The sequence below is a fragment of the Lissotriton helveticus genome, chromosome 4_1 (genome assembly GCF_964261635.1).
Source record: "Lissotriton helveticus chromosome 4_1, aLisHel1.1, whole genome shotgun sequence".
NCBI classification, from domain to species: Eukaryota; Metazoa; Chordata; class Amphibia; order Caudata; family Salamandridae; genus Lissotriton; species Lissotriton helveticus.
Window position 1 is genome coordinate 1823989407 of NC_136063.1, and position 27944 is coordinate 1824017350.

Below are 27944 nucleotides of genomic sequence, written 5' to 3' on the forward strand. Positions count from 1 at the left end.
CATCTGAACTTTCTGACAAACACCTCAAAGGACACAGGGCGAAAAGGACCTTTTCGACCAGAAACGCGAGGAAAGGGTCGTGCCCTGCAACGCAGAACTTAGAACAGAGCTGGACTTGTAGCTCCACCGCCGGTGCTCAACAGCGCCAACGAAAGGCAACCAAGAATGATGAGAACTCGTTAAACTTCGAACATTTGACATCCCCAATCGCCGTTTCTGCTAGACCTCATTTCTCTCCCAGCCGCCATTGTATTGATCATGCTCCAATCCAAACATGATATATATGTAATAACCTGCCAGTATGAAATATGCTTGCTGCTCTCGCTACAGAATCGTTTTTGTATTGCATTCCTATGACTTTCCTGCTAAACAAATTGATCAAAGTTTATCAAATAGGCCCACCTCCTAAAAACTAGAAATGTTAAAATGTATTGTTTACGACTCTTTTCATCTAGGGTTCCTACCGTTTTCTTCCTCATGCCCACCACAATAGAGAAAATGAACCAACAAGATGTCTTGAATATGTTAAAGGGAGGACTGTTGAAAATTAGTACGTTTTGGTGAACATTATCTGCGCCATCTTGCCTCTTCCCCTGATGCCACACTTTTGTCGTGCGCGCCCGCCATTTCTTTAAGATGCCCCGATCAGAACGAACCCTTTTGCATGCCGCTGGCCCCTGACATAGCCCTTCGCCTTCACTAAGCCTGCACGCTGACCACCCCCCCCTGCTTGCACCTGCCTTGAGTCATAAACCCCTCTTCGGCGCTGCTCTGCCCCAGGCCCTCATCCTGTTCCCAGCGCGACACCCCCCTGCTTCCCTTTCATGATCTCCGGCCCTTAGATGCAAACCCCTTTTTTCCCCGTGTGCCCGTTTTGTCTTCCCCGTTCCCAGGCCGACACCCAGCTCTGCCCCTCCCTGTACAATAGAAAGCTTCCCCCATCAAAGGATCCCCGGGTTGATCAAAGCCCCCACTCCATGAGATCCGATCAAACCCCCCACATTCCGTGAATCGGCGGAATATCCAGCTGCGTGATACTCATCACCTGTTATGACTAGGGTGGGGACTTCAACTGTAAATGTGTGTGGGAACGGGCCCAAAGGGGATTTCCGGGAATGTCTTTTCCATACATCAAAGCTTTAACATGAATGTGTAATCTACAATAAAGTCATAAACCAGTGTATAAGAGGCCAGGCCTCAGAAATGTATCTAGAGCACCTCAGAACGATACCTTCTGTCCGTTTCGTTGTGTTCTCCTCCGGAGAAAATAAAAACCTTGTTTCCTGCTTTCCAGTCTCCAGCGCCTGCCTCTTCATTGATTAAATAACTAGAGGGTCACAGAGGCAATACCGCCGGGCAAATATCGATTGTCCCCGACCCGACTCAGGTTTTAACAGGGGGACGACTCGCCCTGACCCTCATGCCCCTCAGATCGGCCGAGGATGCTGTCTATAAAGTAAGGCGTCAGCAGGTGCATGGGGCCTCCCTGCTGAGAGCCGGGACCCTGGGGTCTCTCCACCGGACCCGGGACTCCCTCCGCTGCAGAGGGGCTGGAGGTGGTCTGCATGGCGAGGTTGATGCACGAGATCTCACTGACCCGCACACTGTGATCTGTCACCGGGACGGGGTGTCACCTCACGACATGCTCACAACCCATCCCCTGGGGCATTTCCATTGGTCCCACTACACTATCTTCTTAAGCCGGTTATTAGCATTTTATTGCGGCGCTGTCTCCAGTCGCGGGGTGGGAACTGCCAGCAGCTAAACTGCCCAAGCCACTTTTCAGAAGAAGGGGGAGGGGCCATGGAGGGGGCCAGTGGAGGTAGAATGAATCCACAAACTTGAAAGTCACATGACATTGTCAATATGTGATATTGTTTACAAAAAGTAAGAAGGAACAAACGGGTGGCGTATGAATGAACTGGGATTACACCTTTCCCCCCTATGCAAAAATCGATCGAGTGGGAGCACGAGTTATTTGTATGTATAGCGCGCACAGCCCGCCCCTCGAGGCTTCTTACCGCTTGTTTGTGACCTCTGTGCAATGCGAGCGAACGCGTATTTTTTCTTTCGAGCGTGTAGGCAATAGTGATGTATTTTAGATTAAATGTGCATTTGCTTTTATGTGTTTATGTTATGAGGGCTGCCCACTAACAAGGGGAGATCAAAAGTAATGGAAACGTCATTTTCCAGAAAATCCACAAGTGTATCTAGTGTATCTGGTGAAACTGTAAAACGACCCTGCAAGAGGGAGAGGAGAGACTGCATGTGAAATAAGATCCTATGCGGATTAAAAATCCCTGCTGGCTCCCGAGAGCAAAACGCTCTGGGACATCCACAAGCCAGACGCAAAGGCCAATAGCGTGTGAGCACAACATGCACGCGCTTTTAGAAAAATGAAGTGATTCCAGGAGGTCGATTTCCTAGGCAGCGCATACGCGCTGCCATAGGCTTGACCTAAAAACTAAATTGATGAAGAACAGATGGACAATAGGAGTGGTGCTCCCATGAGGTTAGGGTTTAAAAAGTGTGTGCCACACTGTGCATGAATGGGATTTTTGCGATGTTTTGGCAATTTAGAATTTAGAGAGATTTTTGCAATCCCCTAAATCCACCAAACTTACTGACAAAACTGTGTAAGGGAACTCTCCTGATGACACAAAGGAGAACGCCTTTCCCTGCTGACCCTTCCTCCAGATTCCTGGAACCGAAACAGATAACCATTTCTATTTCTTTGGGCTGCGAATGGGTGTGTGGGAGGGTGCCCCATGATGAAACAGAAGAACCATTACCTTCTGGATTAGCTTCCACTGATGGGATTCTGCAGTAGATTTGCTTGGGCCTTCTTCAGGGGTCTTTACTCCTGCTATTGCGCTTGCAGGAAATCTGAGGTTTTAAGAGCCCACATGCATAGCTCCTTGGCCTCCTGACGGAAGCAGAGACTGGCCGCCTGATTGCCTGAGGGCATAAAACACCACTGTGCCCCTCTTTATTGGGACCAAAAAAACACAATTGATGGACGGAATGCAGAACAAATCAAAACATTCACCTCCAGTCAAGAGATATGGGTTAAATCCATCATTCTTTTGCTCACCATGCAACCCCAGTTGAGACCTGGACATATGCAAATCAGTCTTGACCCTGTGCCTCATGGGAACAGTCCAGACCGAACTGCTAAGTCAGGTCCTGCCTGGACCGGAATCAAGCATCATAGGACCGGTTTTGGGGTTACACCCCTCTTCAGCCAGGATAGCTTGAACTCAGTGGCAAAGTGAGCCCGGGACCCAAAGCTGGGCATACCCACTGCACTTAGGGCGAGGAAGCAAAAGACACACAATTGAAGGACGGAATGCAGAAAAAAACAAAACATTCACCCCCTGATCAAGAGATCTGGGTTAAAACCATCATTCTTTTGCTCACCATGCCACCCCAGTTTAGACCTGCCATATGCAAATCAGCCTTGACCCTGTGCCGCATGGGAACAGTCCAGCCCGAACTGCTAGGCAAGGTCCTCCCTGGACCAGAAACAAGCATCCTAGGACCGGTTTCAGGGTTTCACCCCGCTTCAGCCAGGATAGCTTGAATCCAGTGGTACAATTAACCCGGGACCCACGTCTGGGCATACCTGGCGCACTTAGGGCGAGGCAGCAAAAAACACACAATTGATGGACGGAATGCAGAACAAACCAAAACATTCACCTCCAGTCAAGAGATCTGGGTTAAATCCATCATTCTTTTGCTCACCATGCCACCCCAGTTTAGATCTGGCCATACTCAAATCAGTCTTGACCCTGTGCCTCATGGGAACAGTCCAGCCCGAACTGCCAGGCCAGGTCCTCCCTGGACTGGAATCAAGCATCCTGGGACCCCGGTTTCGGGCTTTCAGCCCTCATCAGCCAGGATAGCTTGACTCCAGTAGCATGGAGAGCACAGGACCCACGTCTGGGCATACCCGTCCCGCTTAGGTTGACAAATGCAAAAAGAACAATTGATGAACAGAATGCAGAACAATGTCATACATTCACCCCAGTACAGAGATCTGGGCCTAAATCCATCGTTTTTTGCTCACCATGCTATTCTAGTATAGACACAGTTTATCGGGACAGCCTTTGTTGAGATTTGAGGCCGAAATCCAATCAGGGGAGACGCGGCATTTGGCGGCAGGACCGAGTCACCACTCGAGGGCATGACTACAAGCCCCAGGAGCGAGCGGGGGCCATGACAGGAGCAGCAGCCCCTCCCCTTCCACCACCGGGGAGCATTTCTCTACCTTGCACCTCCCACTTAGCGGGAGACGCGGCGTTTGGCGGCTGGACCGAGGCAGCACTCGAGGGCAGGACTACAAGCCCCAAGAGCGAGCGGGGTCCATGACAGGAGCAGCAGCCCCTCCCCTTCCACCATCAGAGAGCTATTTAACCATCTGCGTTTCCCCGGGTGGGCGCCGTCTGAGCCCGTCCGAGTACGACCGAGGACGGGACGGGGCCCCCCTCTTGAATTCCTTCTGCAAACAAAACAATAAGGTTAGTTTATTTTAAATCGACATCTACTACTGTTTCACAGCCGCAAACTTCTCTTTTTGTCCAAGACACTGGAGACATTGTTGCAATATCGACTAGGAAAATGGCTGCAGCCAGTGTGGGGAAGGGGAGAAGGTCGCTCACTGGTGGAACTATTGTGGGGACATTAGATCAATTCCTAATAAGGGCTTCATCAGTGCTACAACGCAAAATCGAGATAACTGAAAAAAGGCTATCTTTGGAGCCAATTTTCGAGAAACGGTCATCGCTGTGTAGACTGGCTAATGTACCATCACCAGTGTGTCAAATTACAGCCCAGGAGTTATCACCAGCGGCTCAAACAACGGCCAAAACTATGCCCGCTGGATTCCCAGGAGAAGGTAACCAGTCAGCAGACACAGTAGGCACGTCGCTTAGTCCTACAGCGACAGCGACTGTGATAACGGCAATAACTGACCCATGTATTGTCCCACAAAGCCCAGGTACAACCAGATCGGGATTGTCAATTCGGTCGGCATCTGGTAACAAACATGGAACTATTAAACAGGTGCCTGAAGTAGTAGTTAAAAGAAAGCGCAGAGGAACTGCACTATTAAACAGAAAAGCAGAAATGTGGTGATGCGGAGAGTAACTCAATTGTAGCTGATCCGGATGTAGTGCAGCTAACTGTAAACGCGTCTCTGACTATCCATGCTATTGATGATATGATCGCTCCTGAGAACAGGGGAGACTTTTTGGGTCAAACTGGAACAAATATTCACAGAAACTTGCCTTCCCATCTACGAAAGACTGAATTCTATTGAACACAGACTCTCTCATATTGAATCACTGTGTACCTCAGCACAGGGTGGGGAGGGTTTGTGGGCTGTGTATAGTACCAGCAATGGCCACGGGCTCCCAGGGCCAACAAACTTAGGTTGTCAGCAAGCAACAAATGCCACAATGAACTTGCCTGTCCCACCTGTTCCACTGGGCGATCAACATACAATGCTTTCTGCTTATGTTGTTTCTAATGCATTGGCAATAAATATGAACAAGGAGGGAGGAGGGGATATGGGGGCCCGAAGCCCTGATCGACCAGTAAATATGGTAAATAGGGCAAGGTCCTCTGATGTTCGTAAGATTGAGCTACCTCGTTTGGACCTCCCGCCCGAGTCTATACCTTATGTAGTGGTTTTGGCCGGGGTCCCTACCTTGTGTTGGGGGAAAAACGGAGGCCTATAGTGAGTTAAAGAACAAATGTATTCACTGGTTAAATCATAATAGGCCTCTCCCTAACCAGGGATCTAGTGAAATTCTTTTTGCTAGACGTGTAGACTGGGTGGGGTCCCGGGCTTATACAGGGTGATTGCGTAGTCATCAATTTTAGGAGTAGCCGGGCCGTCAAGCACATCTGTAATTTGGAGGTAGGCAGCCCAGAAACGCAAATAAAATCTCTTCCCTTAACCTACTTTTACCCGGTTCCCTCTAGTAACCTCTACTCTGTACTTAATAGGAGAAGGATGGTCTGGGGGGATGAGGAAAACCAGGGTGGCATTTCCTTACAGGGCAATGCCAATTGGAAGGGGTCCCAAAATCGTTCGTTGGCACCTGAAATGTTTCATCACAACAATAGATATAGTGCCCTGGACCTAGTAGATTGACAGTTGAGGTCTAGTTTACTTGTATCCACCAAAGCTGTTAATAAGAGTTTTCTAGAGGTTAAGGCTGGCTTTGCAATCAGTATCCAATCAGTGCAACCTGGACTATCCTGAGCTCAAATAAACTGATGTGTAATCTTTGCTCTGCCTATGTGCTCAGGTCGGTGGCCATAAGAGGCCCTGCATGAACATCCAAGATTGCAGGGGTAGCATCGATCATAACCATAACTTGGGGTTAAGTCGATGGAAGTGTGGACACAGTTGACAAATCTGCATATTAATCAACGCCTATGGGATGCAAATGTAATGTTATCGCTGTGCTTAAAAGATTAAAAGAAAGAGTTCTGTTAACATTGACATGGGTGAGATGTTGACCATTTCATATTTTAGATGCATGTGGTGTTTAGAAACTGTCACCAGCTTGTCGTACCGCTCTCAGTCTGTGCTGCACAGAGCTTGTGCGTCGAATACTCATTTGATAGCACGAAATTGAGTTAACTCGGAGGTCTTGTTTGTTCTATAACATTTATAAAATGTAATGTTTCCTGTTCAGCAGCGGCCAGAGCGGCTGACTCCGGAGCACGGGGTGCACGGTTCAATCCCCGGCGCCGGCGGCAGCTCTGCTCAGCATCATGTGATTCTGGGCAATAGATCACAATATCCCTGATGGCCACTAGTGCCTCGAAACCTTAAGAGGTGATATGTTCACGCTTTACCAGTATGGATTATTATTATTATTACATTATTGGACAGAACAAATTTTACAATTGATGCAAAACGAAGGTCACTTCCTTCAACCGCAAGGAGATGCGGTTATATTTGACTGCAGGATTGTTCTATGAGAAAGGCATAGTACAGGTATTCACGAGAATTTAGAGTAAAGGTTATTTTACCTTTATGTGATGTGCTGTCTATTTAGCCATTGATTAGGAGTTGCAAATTTCTTTGTCACACCACAGTGACTGCACAGATTCTTAGCCCAAAAATATAGAAAAACACTAAATTTGGGAAACGAGCCTCATCTTTCTCCGTCCCTCATAGAAAGTAGACTCCATGCTGGGCTATTTATCACCGTGGACTTCGAATATTTTTCAGATTTTCCGCTATCCTTACTTCACTGAATAGTCCTTTTAACAAATCCTCCTCGACTCACACTTGCTTTGCATTGAACCATACTCTGTACTTTCTGTGATAGAAAAGGGCTCAGTTTTCTGCTATCAAGGATTAATTTGCATTCTGCATCATTATGATTGAAATTGGTTACCGATATCCTTTCCTTTCTGTAATGATTCTTAAACTTTAATAAACCTTGCATCTTGAAATCTTGTCCTGTGTGTGGAATATGCTGTGTGGATTTTCTTGTGGGGATTTTTCAATGTGGGTTCCTTTGGGCTATATAGTAGCTTGCGTTTAGGGCTCTTGTCTTTAAAGACTGGCACATAACCCCGATCCATCCACCAGCCATTTTGATATACAAAGCGCTGACAGTAGGGAATGCCTAAAATAAGGTCTAAATGCTAGATTCAACAGTCAATGGCTGATTTCATGCGCTCTGCACCACTTGCACCAGTCTCCACCCACCTGTGTCCATTTTAAGTGTAGCTCTTAACGCAGATTTTGCATCCTACAAATATAGAAGGGGATGATCATGACAGGATGACATGTGGCTCCTGTCCAGACATAGCCTGGGTCAAGGACTGCAACCTGTGCTAGACCTGTGAATTTTCCAGGAACATGAATCTAGCTGAGCTCCCAGGAAGATCACACCTTCTGTGATTGTTCTCCAATTAGAAATTCTAACGTTTGTTCTTGGAACAGCGGCAGACAGGTTTGCACACCTTTCTATGTTTCAGCTTCCCAGAATGCCTTTGTGAGCCAGTCATTTAAATGTGAGAAGGCCTGAATCACTACCAGCACAAGCATGCAATGACAGGCACTAGATGTGTGGTATTGTTTGGAGCCCACAGAATAGAACTTTGGTGGCATGTCATTTGGCTGCAAAGGTGGGAAGTCCCGACACTCAACCGAGAAGCAGTGTTAGCACTCTGACCTCCCCACCTGGTATGTACTATGTATAACATTTGAAGAGCCAGTGGTTTAGGAGATAGTTTTCAGTCAACGTCACAGTGTATCCTGAGGACAGGAAACAGACATATATAAAAATGTCCTCCCACTTCAGCGCACTATAGGAGATGCACCTCACTCTGCCACATGAAAGTCCCATGGTGAGTGAAAAAGCATTGACGCCTCTTGTTTTTAAGGGTCCTTTTAACTGGTCTGCTACCTTTTAGGGTTGTTTTTGGCTGACCTGAAGCTCTGTTGCTCTTTCTGTAAGTACTCCAGGAAGTGGCTGATGGAGGGAGGCATATGTAGGGGGAAACAGACCCCAGCCTCTGGGGTCTTAGAGAGAAATGTGTCATCTCGCTCTAGTACCTTTCACTGGCTTTTGCTATAAATGAGTCTACCATAAGTACAACCTCTTTGCTAAACATGATATTCTTTAATCATATTAAACAAATAAGCATCAGACAGTTTATTTACAATTCGAACAATGTTCCATAAAAGGATGCTCGTGTCCTACGCAGGTGGGGCAGTTGATATACTTTGTTTTGGGATAAAATCTGGTGCTTGTTACTGAGTGGAATTTTGCACTTCATTGCTTGCCAAGTTACTGGTGGATCAGAGTATAGTGCCGGTAAGTTTGGAATCGGCTGGTGGCTTCCAGATAAGAGTATCCATCATTATGTTGGGAATACTGAACAAATTGACACTACGACTAATCCACTGCCCATGATCAGCTTTATTCTTACATTGAGCTTCTCCAGTCAATCAAACACTATAAATTCAAAAATGGTTGTAAGTTGGGATGACGGGTGGCAGGGCAGGCGACTTGGACGTTGATGATCTCATTGGGACAGCATTGAGCGGTGCAGCAAAACGTGGCCTATAAAAGTAGCCCAGAGGTACTGCCTGCCTATTATATTTAGTGCAAGCCAATTTAGATAAACTATGGAGCACAAAGCTAGTCAGTTGTGCGTCTCAAAAAATGTATGATTATACATTCCCTTCTCATTATGTCTCACTCTCCGAGACTATTTACAACAAGGGTTGGTGATGGACAGAGTCTCTGAATTAAGCAGAGTACTCTCACCCAGTCAAGAGATCAGGGCTAGATCCAACACCGTTTTTTAGCTCATTGCACCATCCCAGTTTCAGAACCTGGCTGTATGCAAATTAGTCTGTCCCATGCCCAGTGCATCATGGGAACAGGGCAGACCAGACTACAAAAGCCAATTCTTACACTGGGAAGGAAACAAGCTTCCGGGGACCGGTTTCTGGCATTACAGCCGTCTTCGGCCCGGCTTGCTTGAATCCTGATGGTGCAATGAGCAAGGGACTCACATCTGAGTATACCCTTCCACGCTTAGGGTGGACAAAATTATTTACAACAAGGGTTGGTGATGGACAGAGTCTCTGAATTAAGCAGAGTACTCTCACCCAGTCAAGAGATCAGGGCTAGATCCAACACCGTTTTTTAGCTCATTGCACCATCCCAGTTTCAGAACCTGGCTGTATGCAAATTAGTCTGTCCCTGGCCCAGTGCATCATGGGAACAGGGCAGACCAGACTACAAAAGCCAATTCTTACACTGGGAAGGAAACAAGCTTCCGGGGACCGGTTTCTGGCATTACAGCCGTCTTCGGCCCGGCTTGCTTGAATCCTGATGGTGCAATGAGCAAGGGACTCACATCTGAGTATACCCTTCCACGCTTAGGGTGGACAAAATTATTTACAACAAGGGTTGGTGATGGACAGAGTCTCTGAATTAAGCAGAGTACTCTCACCCAGTCAAGAGATCAGGGCTAGATCCAACACCGTTTTTTAGCTCATTGCACCATCCCAGTTTCAGAACCTGGCTGTATGCAAATTAGTCTGTCCCTGGCCCAGTGCATCATGGGAACAGGGCAGACCAGACTACAAAAGCCAATTCTTACACTGGGAAGGAAACAAGCTTCCGGGGACCAGTTTCTGGCATTACAGCAGTCTTCGGCCCGGCTTGCTTGAATCCTGATGGTGCAATGAGCAAGGGACTCACATCTGAGTATACCCTTCCACGCTTAGGGTGGACAAAATTATTTACAACAAGGGTTGGTGATGGACAGAGTCTCTGAGTTAAGCAGAGTACTCTCACCCAGTCAAGAGATCAGGGCTAGATCCAACACCGTTTTTTAGCTCATTGCACCATCCCAGTTTCAGAACCTGGCTGTATGCAAATTAGTCTGTCCCTGGCCCAGTGCATCATGAGAACAGGGCAGACCAGACTACAAAAGCCAATTCTTACACTGGGAAGGAAACAAGCTTCCGGGGACCGGTTTCTGGCATTACAGCCGTCTTCGGCCCGGCTTGCTTGAATCCTGATGGTGCAATGAGCAAGGGACTCACATCTGAGTATACCCTTCCACGCTTAGGGTGGACAAAATTATTTACAACAAGGGTTGGTGATGGACAGAGTCTCTGAATTAAGCAGAGTACTCTCACCCAGTCAAGAGATCAGGGCTAGATCCAACACCGTTTTTTAGCTCATTGCACCATCCCAGTTTCAGAACCTGGCTGTATGCAAATTAGTCTGTCCCTGGCCCAGTGCATCATGGGAACAGGGCAGACCAGACTACAAAAGCCAATTCTTACACTGGGAAGGAAACAAGCTTCCGGGGACCGGTTTCTGGCATTACAGCCGTCTTCGGCCCGGCTTGCTTGAACCCTGATGGTGCAATGAGCAAGGGACTCACATCTGAGTATACCCTTCCACGCTTAGGGTGGACAAAATTATTTACAACAAGGGTTGGTGATGGACAGAGTCTCTGAATTAAGCAGAGTACTCTCACCCAGTCAAGAGATCAGGGCTAGATCCAACTCCGAGACAACTTCCAAGCCCCCTGTGAATACACATGGATTACCGGCAGCCGACTACTACCATCTATTGATGTCTCATGTGGGTGCTCAATGTTTGCACTACGCGTATTATCTGGTGAGGGTCTCCAAATAAGGCCAAAGTTAATGATTTATTGGTAGCGCCCAGTCTCTCCTCCACACACTCAATTTTGATATTTATAGTGCCCATAGCAGTGGTCAGAAAGCTAGTAATGGCGCCAGTTATTACACGTTCCTTGTTTGGCACAGTTGGGGATATCTTTGGTATAAGGTCGGAGCTGAGAAGAAAATCCATTTTCAGAAACCAAACTCTTCCGACTATGGCGTCAAACTGAAATGAATGACTAGTTCGTCAATACAATCCAGTTCACCATGGCCCAAGAGGTTACATTGAAAACGGATTCTCTTTTTACAACGCTCAATGCAGCCAGAGGCTGTCCTGAGCGAAGGATCCGGTTGCCTCAGTGGGATCCTGTTTTGATCCTTTGGGAAGGCGCGCACTGTAGAAAAAACAGAAGGTTGCAGCAAAACATGTTCGGACTTAGTATCATTAATTCAGCAGAAAAAAAGTAAGGAGCAAGTGGATAAAACAGTTTAGACAATAACAGATTTGCATTCAGCTCTCCAGTTCTTTAAGTAATTAAACTTTAATTTAGATCAGTTGAGGCCAGGGACTCCACAGGCGTTTTCGATTAATAACGATTACCAACATGTCTGTCCTGGTGCCCTATGTCCAGTTGAACAAAGTTAATGTGCTGGACCATGTGACAGCTAATGGGGCCTGCTACCCACCACTAGTGTTCAGGCACCCAGTCCCAGTGCCTGGAGTTCTGCTCAGTGTCACCATACGTTAGTATGGATAACTCCAAAGGTTAACCCCCTCCCTCAATGTCAGGAGGAATCTAAAGGTTGCCAAAAGGAGCTGTGTACAGTTGTGGATTGGGCCCGTGTAATGTTGCCGAGGCTGCAGTGCCCCAAAGGAAATAGTTCCAGTGTCCATCAAACTTTACTTAAATGCTTAAATTACAATTATCCAAACATCGTTCTGTTGCAATAAACCCTGCTGCTGCCATCACAAACTGCCTATACTAAGAATATAAGACAGTGTTTCCCAAACTGAGGGTCAGGTCCGACTAGTGCGTTGGGTGCCTGTGTTTGTTGGGTCACAAAATTCCTGGTAGGAGTCGCATTTAAAGCTTGTGCTCGAGATGTAACTCTTTCATTCCGAGTCCTAGAGGTCAAAATACTTTGTTCACAATCTACATGCAACATGACATGCTTCTAGGCATGTTCATGTTGCCAGTGATGTGGGTTGTGTTTTTAGTCATTTTCGTATTTATATCATGCTATAACAGATTAACCAGCGTTCCAGTACTCTTCAAAGATGGGGAGATAAAATACACAAACGTGGAAATAGGTCAGTGGTTTATCTGCTATATTTGTACCAAAAGGACTGGGACACAAGCTTTAAATGTAACGGAACCACTCAGCACTACTGGCCTTCAAGTAATTACATTAAATTGTCTAGGTAGCCTCTTCCCACTCTGGCCCTGGCGAGAAGCATTTGCAGCTGACAAGACCAAGACACTGTAGGCTGCAGCAGCCCCCAACCGGGGTTGAGGCAAATGATCGGCAAAAACAACAGAAAAGCAGATTCTGCAAACATTTCAAGGTCAGGAATATCCACGTATCATCTCTCGAAGGAAGTTAATTTTAACTTTCAGGGGCCCTTTTAGTATCTGTAATGCAAACAGAAGGAAGTCCCTGGGGTTCAAACACCTGAATGATTGTGCAATAGCACAACTCCTTGACAATGGAGACAGATGCCCTGTGCTCTGGCCGGCAGGGGTCGTTATCGCAGGCAGCAGATTTCTTTCCAGTAAAAATAAAATCACGCCTTTGTCCTTCAAAGCTAAGTGGGTCACAAACGTTTGTCATTTGAATAATTGGATGGTGGTTCTAAAAGGTTTGTGACGCACTGATCTAAGAGACACGGTTATACAGAGAACTCTTGAGCACTCTGTACCCCAGAAGTCGTGCAATAATTGAATTATGGCGTCCATACAAATGATGTTTAGTCTATTCCAGAGCCCACCTCCACTGACACATGGACAGGAGGCCAACTCCTCAGCAAGAGACTCAGGGGCTTCAAACTGAGCAATCCAGAAAAGTCAGTTTTCTGTACAACATCACTCACAGTGATAACAAACAGTAGTCAACAACACCAGCAGCAACCAGAGGAAACGTGCATTAGGAGCAGTATTGGAACCCAGCTTACTAATCATCAACACCCCATACCTACAAACCAACTTTCCCATAGTCCACCATGGAATTTGTTACTTTTATACAGCTGAATGCACGGACTATAAATTTGCAACAAATCTAGACAGATCCATAAACGAGTCACCCACGGGTTGGAGCGCCGCTTTCGTTCATCGCCGTAGGCCAGATTTCGGCATTCCTTTATATTGATGACCAAGGCCTGGCTCTTTAGATCGTACTGCAGAGAGAAGATGATTTCTCCTGTGACAATGACATTGCCAAAATCACCAGCCTCGCTGTAAAGACTCATCATGCTTCCCAGAGTGCCCTTAAACAGAAAGAACAGGAAAACATAAGTTACTCACAGAGGCTGGGGCAGGGTCAAGCTGGCAACAAGGTGGGTACCACTCAGTCAATATAAGAAATAGAAAATGTAAAAATCAAATTGAACATTTCTTATAATATGGACAACACACCGAATCTGAAAAACCATAGCTGCAAGTATGCCCAGAAATAAGTCAGCCAATCACCAAGCTTATCATTTATTGGGGGATACCATCTTTTAATCATTCAAGAAAGGCTACAGTCATTTGAGCTTTGAGAAATGGCCTGTGTGTGGCACGACTGAGTCCTGAGGTGTGCCAGGGTCGGTGCTGAAAGAAGGCGATACAGTTGGGGGCAGAGATGATTCTAGATCTACTCTACCTCAGAGGTAGGTGCATTCGAGCCTTGGATGGGTGACTTGATGCCAGGTTTGTGTAGTTTCAGTAGGAGGGATTGGACCAATGGTGAAGTAGAGGCCACTTTAACCCCTTCATTGCGGGGTGTTTACCCCCGCTGTGCGGGGAGGAAGGGGGCCGTGCGCGGCACCGCTGTGCTGGTGACGAGCTCGGCTCGTCATGAGGCACAGCGGAGCTGCACTCTCGTCACGACCACACCCGTTTTGGAAAGTTCAGCACAGCAGGGAACATATCCCCGCGTGTGAACGTTCCAACGGCTGTGACGAGCTCAGCTCGTCATGAGTGCAGCTCAACCGTGCCTCATGACGAGCTGAACTCATCACCAGCACACAACGGGTTAACCACTTGAGGTCTCAGAGTCTTTCCATTAGTAGTTTGATGTAGGAGATTACGAGGACAGAGGAGTAAGTGCCTGACGTTGTAGAAGTAGTGATGAGAGCCTCTCCAGATGAGGAGACCATCACTAAGAGACCTTGTTCTTGATGGTTACAGCAAGACAGAAGGAGAATTGTCTGGGTTATTTGCCTTGACCAATCCATCAAATTGGTAGATCAAGAGTTCTTCATTTCGGTATGGGTGGTGGTATTAGGAGGGGGTTGGGGGGGAGTCTAGTTTCAGAGGTGGTGTTGCAGCATCTTTGTTTTGAAAGTGAAGGTCTGAGCTGGTACTATGGAAAGCATGATGGAGGGGTGGAGGATAGAGGGATTGACTTCATGATGGTGCACTCCAGGCTGGAGTATTTTGGACGGATATGCAATGGGAATGCTAATATCCGGTGCCTAATTAGAGCCGGTGGTTTCCGGTGCTCCGCACTGCAACTTAATTGGTTTCTGGTGCTGGGCACCTGCACTTAATTGTCAACACTGCACTTATGACAGTCTGCCACATGGTGGCGCTGCTTATCCAATTCAATCAATTAATCAAAATATACTTTATTTCGGCATTTACTGCCATAAAAGCACAATTTGATTAACAACATCACATCATAGAATAACCAGTGAAAATTAAAAGGGGTGGGAATTGGGAACAAAGTGCTAATACATCTTTCATATAGATCATACGGTACATTAAGCAAAGACGCAAATGTTGATTAAGGGCAACATATCGCAACTTATGGGAGGAAAACATCAAGTGGGCCATTTCATTTAAAAATATAAATAAATAAATAGGCTAAAAAGCATGATTAAAAAATAAGCATCAATTAATAACATTTAAAATCTAGGAGCACGATATTAGATAGGCAGCATCATTTTGTTTCACAGCCTTAACTTTTCACTAAACGTCTATGCTTACACCACATTGCAAAAAGGAACTTTGTTATGGCAGCAACAAAGACTAAATGTGTATCATACTTAAATAGCCTAAGAACCACACTAAAGTTTTCAATTCCTAAATTCCTGCAAAGTTGGAGAACCCATTTGGATCTTGCTGCCTTATAGGTAGAGCAAAAAAAGATCACATGGGTCTCTGTTTCTTCCGTCTCGCTACACCCAGGACATAGTAGTTTGCTAGCTCCAGACCAATTATTAGACAATGCATATAAAGGGAGCGTCCCATGTCGGAGTTGGAGAAACAATTTCTTTGCTAGAAATGGTTGAATGAGGTCTAAGGCCGGCTCCAATTTGTAGAGTGATTTGACATCCAGAAATTTAGAGATGAGCATAAGAACGGGTGTTCATGAATACATTATACATACTAATACCTGCCTCCCCTACCATTCCTTTAGCTTTGGGGACCTGAAAAAATCTGAACTGTCGCGCTTCCAGGCGAGAGAGAGGTGGTTAGTAGTTGTTTTGGCAGTGATGACGGGGGCAATGGGTTGTGCAGCCGCAGTGGCCTCCTGGTCAGAGCCCTGGCACTTATTATTTTATAAATTAAGCACTGCTAATATCCTTTTGACTTTGTCATGGACTATTTCCAGTACCCAAGATTCGTGATTAGGAAGGGGTTCAAACTTTATGAACTCTTTACCATGGACTGTCTGACTCTCTGGTAAACAGTAGTTCCAAAGAACTAAACATTTCTTCACAGAATTGCTCATCTCAACCAACTCCAACTATCTTTGAGGAACACGGGCTATTCACTCTCCAGTGAGCATTAGATAAAACATCTCATTTAATGACCATTTCCCAATATTCAAGAATAGGAACCATACATTTACAGCAAAGAACATTACCATTTATATGCCTTTTTGGAGTTTGCAAAAAAGACACACATGCACAACTTCTGAAATCTTGTCAAACGGATCTATACTCATAGAAGTAGCAAGCGGGTTTGGTGCTTGCAGTGTGGCTGCATAACAATGATCTATGAGCGCTCGATCACTACAATTGTATATTAAAACGTGCTACACTTAAATTACTTTTTTTTTTTACTTTAGCTCAGGCCACTGTGGAACTACGCCAGTGGTGTGGAAGTTAGATGTCATGTGGGCTGCAGCGTATATTAAAACCACTCACAAATGTGACAATCATATACGGCTGCCGGGAACAGCACTGTTATGTTTGGGATGCATTATAAAAGCATTGCAGAGCTATATGGCAAGGAAGAGTACCTATACCATATCATATACATTAGCCAAGTCAAAATATAACAGTGGGGCATAAAACACATTGAAAAACATATGCTCTCACAGTAAACCAGTCCATAAAACTTTTTTTACCAGGTAGATAAAGCTACTTTTACCAAGAGCTGGCCTTTTTATGAACAAAAATCACTTTTTCATTTTGGTGTGGGAAATGTTTAGAGCAATCATAAGTTATTTTTCACTCATTACAGTAGCTTTTATACTTTCAGTTTAAAAGGAAATTCTTAAGGGAAATAGCGTTTACAACGCTGTTAAAACAACGCATACTATTACAACACGGTCGTTACAACTGTGTTGTTAGTACGCAATACCCTTACATCGCAAGTCATTACAATAACTTGCTTTAGGGGGCGCAAAGATATTGGCTATAACATCCAACACTTTCCCTGCTGTTGCGCAAACTGGAGTAGGAATAGTAAATAATACTATTCATAAGTCCAGCGCGCCCCCTACAGCAAGTCGTTATAATGACTTGCGATGTAAAGGTATTGCGTACTAACAAAGCAGTCTTATTAGCAACTGCGTTGTAATAGTACGCTTTGTTTTAGCACGCAATGTAACATGCTATATTCCTTCTTAAAAATGAACTTTGCTCTGATGCGATTAAACTAGTTTAGAACTAGCTAGCAACTCAGCCCTACCCCAGAGAATGAATACACTTCCTTGGTTGATTTATTAACAGCCCTCCCCTAGGAAGAAAATGGCTTTGCATCTGGCAGTAGGCGTGGTATTAATGGTGGACACAGCAGGGATCGTCCATCTGACAGGGGAACAGAACCAGTTGGCAGAACAAAGGGCAGCTTTCACAGTTCTTGCTTTGTAGTCAAAATGCCAAAGAGGGGTGTTAGGAACTGCAACCATTGATTCCAAAGCAGCCTAGACTCTGTGTGCCCCAGTAAGAAGGAAAGCTCCAGTACTCACAGAGGGGAGGAGGGATATGATTTCTGCAGGAGGTGATAGAGAGAGTCATCTTGGTTAGGGGAGTGGGGAAGCATTGAAAAAAAGGTGAGAATATTGTGAGAAAGTAAGAAGGATTTGGTGTAGGAATTCTCCAATCAGTGGCTAGGTAACAGGATAAAGCGGACACCCTCACCTCCTCAGAACATTCCAGGACATGGAGGGAAGAAAGAAGACTTCACAGGATTGCTGGAAGATGTTTCAAAGAGTCCTTCCTGCTGGCACGCAGGGACCGGAACTTCTCTCCGAGAAGCCTACAGTTATTTGCTATAAGTGCAGAAAAAGCTTCAAAAGTGATCAGGAAGACGTTTTCCAGCAGTCAGTGATAAGCGACACCTTTCGCCCACATTGGTAGGACTGGAGCAAGATGCTGAGGCTCCCCTGGGAGGGTCACTCATGGCAGGCAATTACAAAAGATTTGTCCCTAGTGGAAGTTTTTGCTGCGCTGAAAAAGGCTTCAACAGCACCTTAGAGTAAAGATATCTAGCCTTGCAGACCCCTGCCCAGCCCCAGCCAGCTGGTGGATTCTGAGAACCAAAAAGATTAGAAATGGGGGTCTCTAGCTGGCAGAGGTAGGTACTTTTGTCCAAGTAGGCACCATTCTTCCTAGTCAGGGTAAGGGGGATACACTTCTAAAGTAACTCCTGCTCCCCACTTGGTAGCTTGGCAGGAGCAGACAGGCATATCTCTGAGGCAGTGTGTAAAGCATTGTGCATGTATTCAGTAACACAGTGAAGGCACTACAAATGGACATCACACCAGTTTGGAAAAATAAGCAAAACTTTATCCAAACCAACAAGACCAACAAAAATCCAACATACAATACTGTAAAAATAGTTACTGTTCATAATAACCTTTACATTGGAGGTATAATGTGAAAACAAAGTACCTCAGACTCTGTAGCTCCATTCAGGGCTACTGCGATACTGAACACGACCGAGTCAAACAATTCTAGCCAACGCGTCGGTAAGGATCAGCTAAAGCATCAACAGACTCGGAGACAGTACCTTTCTTGTTGCGGCCAATGCACCGATGTGAGTCAGTCGGGGCAGCCATAGTGTTTGCAATGTGAGATGGAAACGCTGCAGAGTGCAGTGTCCTCACAGCTCGGTGCAGGCAGCGGCTTGTTGACGGAGTCAGTGAAACCAAGGCTAGGTTTGCAGGGCAAGATGGTGCTTGATGCAGTGCTGGCAGGTCACAGTGCGGCGACGGAGCCAGTTGATGTTTGAGTCGGGCAGCGACTGAGCCAGTGACATCTGTATAGCGTGTAGCAAAGAGGTGTGGAGTTCGGTGCCCACCCGACGCTGTGCAAGCAGCAGCTATTTGACGAAGTCAGTAAGACCAGGGTTGCGTTGCGAGGTGGTGCGATCTGCGGTAGCTTCAGGACACGGAGTCAGCTGCTCTTTTCTTCTGTGGCAAATGGAACCAGCGGAACCAGAGACGGTGCCCAGAAGGATGGTGAGGTCTTTGATATTCCGGAGACCTCTTGAACAGGGGGTATGCTCAACTTCAAGCCCTTGGAAATACTTTTTCCAAGCAGGATGCACATACAGTTCTTCTCTTTGGCAGAAACAGCCATTGCAGGCCAACCTCAGACAGCACACAGCAAAGGGGCAGTACTCCTCCTCAAGGTTCTCCTGCTCTTCTCCTTGGCAGAGGTTCCTCTTGAAGTCCAAAGGTGATCTAAAGTTCGGAGGTCTGGGCCCCAATATTTATACGGCAAAATCCTTTGTTCTTTGGTGGCAGAAAAGCCCTGTGCCCAGTCAAAACCAGTTCTGCCCTCTCTGGTGCAGCCTTCTGGCAGGAGGTGGAGACAGCATTGTGTAAGGCAGACTGAGTCTATTCAGGTGCAAGGGAAATCTCCTTCCACCACTCTAAATGCAGACCAGGCCTATTCAGGTGCTAGTGAGAACTCCTTCCCCCTACTCTGAAAGCAGCCCAGGTCTATTCAGCCCAGCCCTGACTCATTCAGGAAAGGCAGGACACAAATCACCCTCCCCACCCCATTGGTCACCTGAGAAAATGAACATTCCCATCCCATCACTCCAAAGCCAGATAGTCAATACACAAACCAGCAGAGGCACAAAGGATGGCTAGGTAAGAAAATATCCACTTCATGAAAGTGGTATTTTCAAACACAGAATGTAAAAATCATCCTTACTAAAAGATGTATTTTTATGTTCTGAGTTCAGGCATACTAAACTTTATTTTCCTAACTTGTTCCCATAGGCAGTTATGCTTATCAGTTAGATGTTAGAAGCAAACTCCTCATTCTATCCTATGGGACAGATAGCCTTACAATAGTGAAAAACGAATTTGGCAGTATTCCACTATCAGGACATGCTACACACATCTGGGCATGTCCTACCTCTCACATACACTGCACAGTGCCCACAGGGGTAACTTGGGCCTACCTTAGGGGTGACTCACATGAACGAAAAGGGAAGGATAGGGCCTGGCAAATGGGTGTACTTGCCAAGTCGACATGGCAGTACCAAACTGCGCACAGATACTGCAGTGGCAGATTTGGGTTACATTTACAGGCTGCTTAGGAGGGTGGCACAATCAGTGCTGCAGGCCCACCAGCAGAATTTGATTTACAGGCACTGAGCACACAGAGTGCACTGTACTAGGGACTGATTAGAAAATAAAATATGCCAATAATGGAATCATCAATCCATCATAACAATTTACATGAAGAGCACATGCACTTTAGCACTGATCAGCAGTGATAAAATGGCCAGAGTCATAAAACCACGGAGGAAGGCAGAAAGTTCTGGGATGACCATGCAAAAAAGCCAGGTCCAACAGTCCCTCTTAGAGACTTTGACAAAACCAGCAGCTTCAGCAGAAGTTTGACAACAGTTCATCTGACAGTGAGAAACCCTTAACAACTTCAGCTTCTTGCCATGTCCCTCCGGAGAACTTGGAGTTCCGGAAAATAAACTAAGTCGTAATGAATAAACTTTGAGTGGTGCGTCCGCTGAGCCTATCTGACCCTGCGGCAGCCTTAAATTGCATCTAGGACAAAATTCTTGATCAGCGTTTTGTGTTTTCCTGGTGTTTTTTGCTTCTAAACCTTAAAAATTCTCAGCTCTTTTTTATCTTATCTGCTTTTAATAAATTTTCTTCTCTCTGCTCATTAAAATATTTCTCGATTTTCTAAATGACCTTGGGAAATGTATTGGGTTTTCATTACTTCACAATTATACTCTTGAAGGCATCAATTGTATGTAGATTTGTAATAAAACATGTGAAAGGTTTTTACACCTACTTAAATACCATTATTGCACATGTACATATTATAAATAAACGGCCATCCTGTACCTTGCACATTTAACCTAATTGTTCAAACGAGCATAGCTCTGTTCCTAAGCTGGTACAACGAAGCTCAAACTGCAGATTTAGTGAAGTCAGCATTTTAGCCATAGCTGGTTGTCTCTGTATTTCAAGGCCTCTCATATTCTTCCTATGAGAAGTGTCTGGCACCTGCTTGTTAGTGTCTGTCTATTCTGGAGATTATTTGCCTACGGATTCCTTCCTTTGCCTACTACATTGTGTCAATTTGTATAAAGGTAGAGCAAAAATGTATAGCTATCATGCAGGCTGGCTATTATTCAGTAAACGTGTTTGACTTCTGGGAGTGTTTTTTCCCCCCACAGAACCTGATGCATTGTAGCAGGAAAATAAGAGTGTGCGTGTGAGTGTGCATGTGTGAATTTCTGAAACAGTTGGTGTGACTCACTAATGAGGATGGGAAGAAATCCTTTCCTGAGCATAGTATCTTTGATCTAGACTGGTTGAGTAATTTGAAAAAAAAAATGAAGAATCCTAAAAATAAGACAAATGATGAGTAATGACACGGAAGTCAACACATGCAAACACGAATCCCAAGTGCATGGTCTGAAACAGGCGCAAGGGAAACTGGAATAACGAGTAAGTCCCCTTAAGGGGATAGTTAAAGCTTATGCTTCTACTGACTTGCCTCCGCCCCATCTATTGTCCCTATCTCTGAACCACAAGTGAAGAAGGAGGATAGTGAGATCTCGAGAGAGGAGGATTTACTGAGTATTTTCCTCATGCTGGTTGATAATGCTGGAGGTGCTGCACCTGTGGATGCACCAGGGTAAAGCATGTGAAAATAACTGTTAGACCTAGCATCCTTGATGTGGTTTCCCCCTAACATTTTGCCTTCAGACCTCCTGTTTTTGCTAACTTCATTTTTGCTGGCCTTAGGGACTCTGCACACTTTACCACTGCTAACCTGTGCCTAAGTGCTTGTGCACTCTGCTTAAAACATGATAACATTGGCTTATGCTCAATTGGCATATTTAATGTACTTACAAATAACTATTAAAGTGGCATTACCTGTGCCCAGGTCCCGTAAACTAAATGTTACTAGTAGGCCTGCAGCACTGATTGTGTCACCCACTTACGTAGCACTTTAAAATTGTCTTAGGCTTGCCAGTGCAACCTATCTATGCAGTTTTTAAACTGTCATGTCGACCTGGCATATTAAACCGTTTCAAAGACCCAAACCTTCCCTTTTAATACATATAAGTAACCAGTACGGTACACCGGACAGCCAAGAGGGCAGGATGCAGTGTATTTAAAATGTTGGGCATGTAGTTTTTCATGTTACATGTCCTGGTAGTGAAAAACTGCTACTTTTGTTTTTCACCATTGCAAGGCCTTCCTCTCCCATAGAATAACATTGGAGTTACCGTTTTACATTTTATGAGTGTCATTACAAATAGGAATAGGTAACCACTTCATGTTTAGTGTCTCTGGAATCTCAATTTTAAATCCTAATGTCTGATTACATAGCAATGCTGAAAATGCACTTTAAGAAAGTTTGCATTTTCTTGCCTTAGCCATTTGGTGTTTGAAGCCGGTCTCTGGGTCACATGACTGCGTGTTGTGGGTTACAGATGGGCTTTGTGTATTCCTCTTACACAGCCACACACAATGGAGAGCGTAGGTGTGACTGGATGGGCCCAGCCCCACTTACACTTGAATAGGCTGTGTCCTGTCTCCACACAAAGGGCTCCATACCCCCTGGAGTCAGGAAGGCATGGCCTCTGAGCTCTTCAAATACACAACTGATTATAAATTCTGGACCTGTGGATACTCTGCCAGGAAGGAGGACTACTCTGACGGAACTGCTGCCCTTCTGTACTGACCTGCTGCCCTCTTGCCTGAGGAAGGAGAACTGGACCTGCAACGTCATCTTAAACCCAGGACACCAAAGTAACTCCAAGTTATAGTCTGCTAGCCTCCTGATCTGAGACTCTTGAACATAAAAATCTCCTTAACATCCTGAACCAACCTCTGTACCCAGCGGCTGCATGTGCCTAACACCCAAGTGGTGGCCCTCAGGTCCTGAACCCTTGGTGTGGCTAAGCAAGCAGAAATCAAACTTTTGGGGTCATTGCGAACAGGCCTGTTTGCACCAAGACCTCACTGTTTGCACCACAATTCTACGCGAAGTGCCTTGGCTCTTCACTTTCCACTCAGCATTGACCGATTGCACAAGAAGCTCCAGCTCGCCCGTCCGTGACACCTGACCTTCTCTTCTTGCTACGCAGACAGCCTCCCACAACCCCCTCCTTGTGGCCCTCTCAAATGCGAACGAGACTTGTAGCGCAGTCTTCCGAAGGTCAAACTTCAGTTGGACTAGTTTGGGGACTGTAGCCAAACTATGCTCCCATCACAGTTGGCCGGAATCCGTGACTTTGACCCAGTCCTGTGAGACCAGCTATCCAGAATTGGCGCGGTGCGTTTTGGCGCTAATTTCACAAATTTATTTAAAAATTCTCATTTTTGTTTCTACTGATTGGATTGTTTTTGCCTTGTTTTATTTATTAAATTCTCCTCTATTTATTTAACTCATTGTGGGATCCTTTTTGTGTGGTGTTTTCATTGCGTTAATGTTTGAAGTGCTGCACAAATACTTTACACATTGCCTCCAAGTTAAGCATGACTGCTCTGTGCCAAGGAACCAGGGGGTTGAGCACAGGCACATTTGGGGTTTGCTTGTGCCTTACCCTGACAAGCTTGTGGTTGCTGCTCGACCAGGGCTCACACTTCATTAACCAGTAACCTGATTTCTCACAATAATGCACAAACGAACATAGCACTGAGAGCAAATGACAGTGCAACTGACAATAAAAAGCTAGAAGGGGGTGCACAAATAATTAGACAGGACGTGGACTTCATTCTTTTGGAGCAGTCCACACGGAGAGGAGATGCTATCCCAGTTGGGTGTAGGGATTCCTGGGAATACAGCCTCTCTATAACCCAAAGCCATATAACTGAGGACTGACTGGCTAGGAACACAAACAAAGACCTCTTTCTACCGGTTTCTGACACTCTCCTTCGATAAGGAGATTAGCCTGCCTCTAATGATAGAGTCACTGTTCATATCTCCTGGACCACTTGCGGTTCACTGACCATAAAGAAGCAGTTGCCTAACATTAGAGAAATCCCTACCGAGTTCCTCAAAGAATTGAAAAGTGTGCTTGAAGTGTACAGGCTCATCTAAATCAATTAGTGTGTCCGGTGGTGTCCAGTGAGGTGAGAGACAAATTGGTTGAGTAGTCAAGTTAGCGGAGACAGGACCCCAGGAACGATGGAACCCTAAACACAGCAAAACATGCCTTGTTGAACTAGGTTGCAGATTTGTGCCCAGTGAAAACTGACTGGACTAAGATTTCTAACTGCAAGCAGAATAAAGGTGAATTGTGAGCAGATTTAGACATGCTCAAGGAGATGTTTTAAAGGTATTCGGACATTGCCCATCAGATGGAGATTATTCAGGAAGCTAAAAGTGCTGCTTTTGTGCAGGGATTTTTATCAAGCGTGAGAAATCAATTGATGACTAATTGAATTGGATGGCAAACTAAAAATCTGGCTGAATTAGTGATGGTTGCAAGCCATGGTATGGCACCATGAGAATGAAAAGAACATTTGTTGAATCTAAAAGGATGTCTTAAATTACAAGAAATTAAATGAAAAGGATATTTGTATAGAGTGACTAATAACTACGAGTATCTAGGCGCTCGCTCAGGGAAGTGATCACAGAAACAGTGGAGGTTATAGATTGAAAAGCCCGGTTTTTCGTACGTTTCCTGAATGATAACAAATGAGTTTCCTTTTTTAATTCAAGCAGTAGGGAACTCAGGAGTTTGGTGGTTCCCACCAGAAAACTTCTGCCACCCCATAAAGATTTTTAGAATGTGGGCACTACGAGGTTGTGAGGTGAGGTAGACCCCACCATCCAAGCTGGAATGTATCGCTGAAAGTTGCTTTTGAATAAATCCGGCTGATGCAATGCACTGCTTTAAAGGTGAGGCACAGGGCCTTAAAATCAACGTTTCTTCACCATTAACCAGTGCAGTCGTCTAAGTGCTGAAGTGGCAAAATTATGCTTGGGGATAACCAGAAGCAATCGGGCGGCCGCGTTTTGCACATTCTGGATTTTGGTGAGACAATTATTTCTGATATTAAAAAACAGGCCGTTACAGTAGTCGACCTTAGAAATAACAAGGTCTGTAGTTACCGTGTTTGTAGACTCTGAGGGATGAAAGGGAAAACCTTGCTGAGAAGTTTCAGTGAAAAGAATGCGGTTGAGGTGATAGCATTAATGTGACCCTCAAAAGGACCTCAGTTTTCTTGGAGTTAAGCTTCAAACAATTGGAAGCCATTCAGAAAGACTTGGAGCAGACAGTTATGAAAGCCCGTGGCCGTATCAGAGGGGTTACTGGCTACTGATACTATAATTTGGGTATCGTCGGCATAGAATATAGCCGAGAACCCCAAGGACTGGATCATTTTTGCCAATGGGGCTATGTAATGTTACAAAGAGTCAGGCTCAGTGCTGAGTCCTGGGGAGACGGTGCAAGGAAGTGTGAAGGTCAGCGACTTAAAATCGGCCAATGCAACACATTTTTCATGATCAGCCAGAAATGTTTAAGCAGTGACAATGCACAGCCCTTGATGCCTGAGTCAAGACGATCTAGTAGAGTACTGTGGTTGACTATATCAAACTCTGGGGAAAGGTTAAAAAATAACAATACAGCGTTTACCCCAGCATCTACTGTTCGTCTTACCTGCTCTGATGCTGTGATCAAAGCCAATTCGGTACTAAGATGACTTCTGAACCCATACTGAGTAGGGTTGAAATGTCATTGTGTCTCTACAAAGCTAGAGATTTCCATATTCAGAAAAAGGAAGTCTGTAAATTAGGAGGTAACTATATTTATCGGTGTACCCATATTAGGCATTTTTAAGAGTGGAAGCTAATTTCCGATTGGTGAGAAAGATACCAGAGGAAAACATTTGCTTAAAAATTGTTAAAATATGTTTCTCAAAAGCACCTAGTGCTGAACAGAAATTCTTAGGGGGCAATGGTCAAGAGGGGACCCTGACTTAGTTTGAAGAAGCAGGTTTTTGACTTGATTATTCATGAGATGAGAAAAACATAAGGTAGGGGTGTAAGTCGAGTCCACTACAGTATCTGTAATGTCGTCTGCAGTGGCATTTGTAGACTTAAAACATTGGGCTAAAATGTTCCTGAAGAATGGGTGCTTGAGAGGATGCTATAGAATACCTTTATTTTATCCTGGAAGAATATTGCCAGAGAGTTACAAAACTATTGGCTAACATTCGTGTTTATAACCTCTGCTGGTTTAGCAAGTTCTCTCATTGTGGCAAACAGTTCCTTCGATTAGTTTTTTTGAAGCTTCACTAGATGCAGTGTAAAAGCAAGTTTTTTCCTCAAGAATTAATGCTTTATAGGTTGTCAAAGACTGTTTTTACGCTTCTTTTTCCATGAAGCCATAGTGAAATCTCCATTTCCTCTCCAACCGGCTCTCTGTGAACCAGGGTTCTGAAGGCTTAGGTTTCTCCGGTTTAGATGCTTTTTTCCCGGTGCTATACTATTTACTGATCTATTTGTCCATTGATTTAAGGCGATTGCAGCCTTAGGTCATTACTGAGCAGAAAAACTTTTTGAGAGAGGAACCTCTCCAAGGCTTCTGCTATAATGGCGCTCTATGGGCGGATCAGTTTGTGAGTTGTCACCTGATAGCCGCTAGAAGGTGACATAGGGGTGTTAAGAGTGAACATGACCACATAATAGTCAGACTCGACCAGCGGGAGATAGAGTAAGATCTGGTGGGAGTCATTGTTTGAGAAAACACCACCCAGTAGGTCAGCTGAGTGAGTAGCACCCATAACGTGTTGATAGAGACCTATGCTTCCATCACATCAATAAAATGAGCAGCGTCTCCATCTTGGGTGTCTTCTAAGTGAATCACACAGAATGGTGAAATCTGAAGGCCAGGGGATGATGTCCAGCATCTGGCCCCTTGGCATGCAGGAATGCTACTCTGGTCCCATAGGGCTGATATACAAGTGTACCGTTAAACGAGTGATGGTTATTAAATCGAATTTTAAAAGACAGTGCTTTAAGGGTTTTAGCATTCATTTGGTTTTTGAAGACACTTCTGAGTGTACTTCAATAGATCACAGCTACACCACTGCCTCTTTTTTCCACTCAATCTTGTCTAAAGATAGAAAATCCTACTGGTACAGCTATGGATTAGTCTGGGCCCGAAGTCTCATCTGCCCAGGACTCGGTTATAAAATCTATGTCAATGGCTTGTGTTTCAATAAAGTCAGAAAACACAGGCACGCGACTAATCAGGGAGCGGTCTTGCTTAGCGTTGGGCAAACTAGCTTCGTGAGGGGGGTGCTTTTTGTGCAGGGGCTGTTCACTCGGTGCACCTTTTGGTTTTTCATTTGAAAAGTGAGCTTGCATTCTGGACATATCCAACAGAAGGTGAAGGGAAGGGGACAGGGACAGGGAGCTCCTACAACATGAAGGTCTCCTTACCTTTGTTTTCTACTCAACTCTAGGGATGTCCGGCACAGTTTTGTCTCACAATTAAAGTTTGAGCCAGAGCAGAAGATGAAATGCAATTAAGAGAAATTGGCCATAGATTGTTGCCCCACTTTTACATTCAATGGCCCATTTTAAATCATATCCGTTCCTTTACCAAAATCCAATACAAAACCATCATTGTTTTTTAGAAAATCTCTACTTTCCACCCCTGCAAACACTCAGACAAATTCATAATCGAGTCTCGCACTTGCTATTGTACCCACTACAATGGACTGATTTTAACAGGAGAGGAAATACAAAACCTGTTTCATTCTAAAGAACAGATGGGAACAGTTTCGAGCAGCCTTCCCCACCAGCTCATGAAGTTTTAGTTTTTTTATTAAAATTGAAGTATAGGGTTTT

The 27944-nt window shown here is 45.1% G+C and overlaps 1 protein-coding gene across 3 annotated transcripts in view; it reads right to left on the reverse strand.

Annotated features, from left to right (window-relative positions):
- Positions 1–27944, reverse strand: part of SYTL4 (synaptotagmin like 4) — a 964177-nt gene that overhangs the window by 454839 nt on the left and 481394 nt on the right. For all 3 annotated transcript variants that reach the window (XM_078688458.1, XM_078688460.1, XM_078688459.1), the window contains one exon: positions 13501–13679. In XM_078688458.1, coding sequence (XP_078544584.1) covers positions 13501–13679 — 179 coding nt within the window. The remainder of the gene's footprint in view (positions 1–13500; positions 13680–27944) is intronic.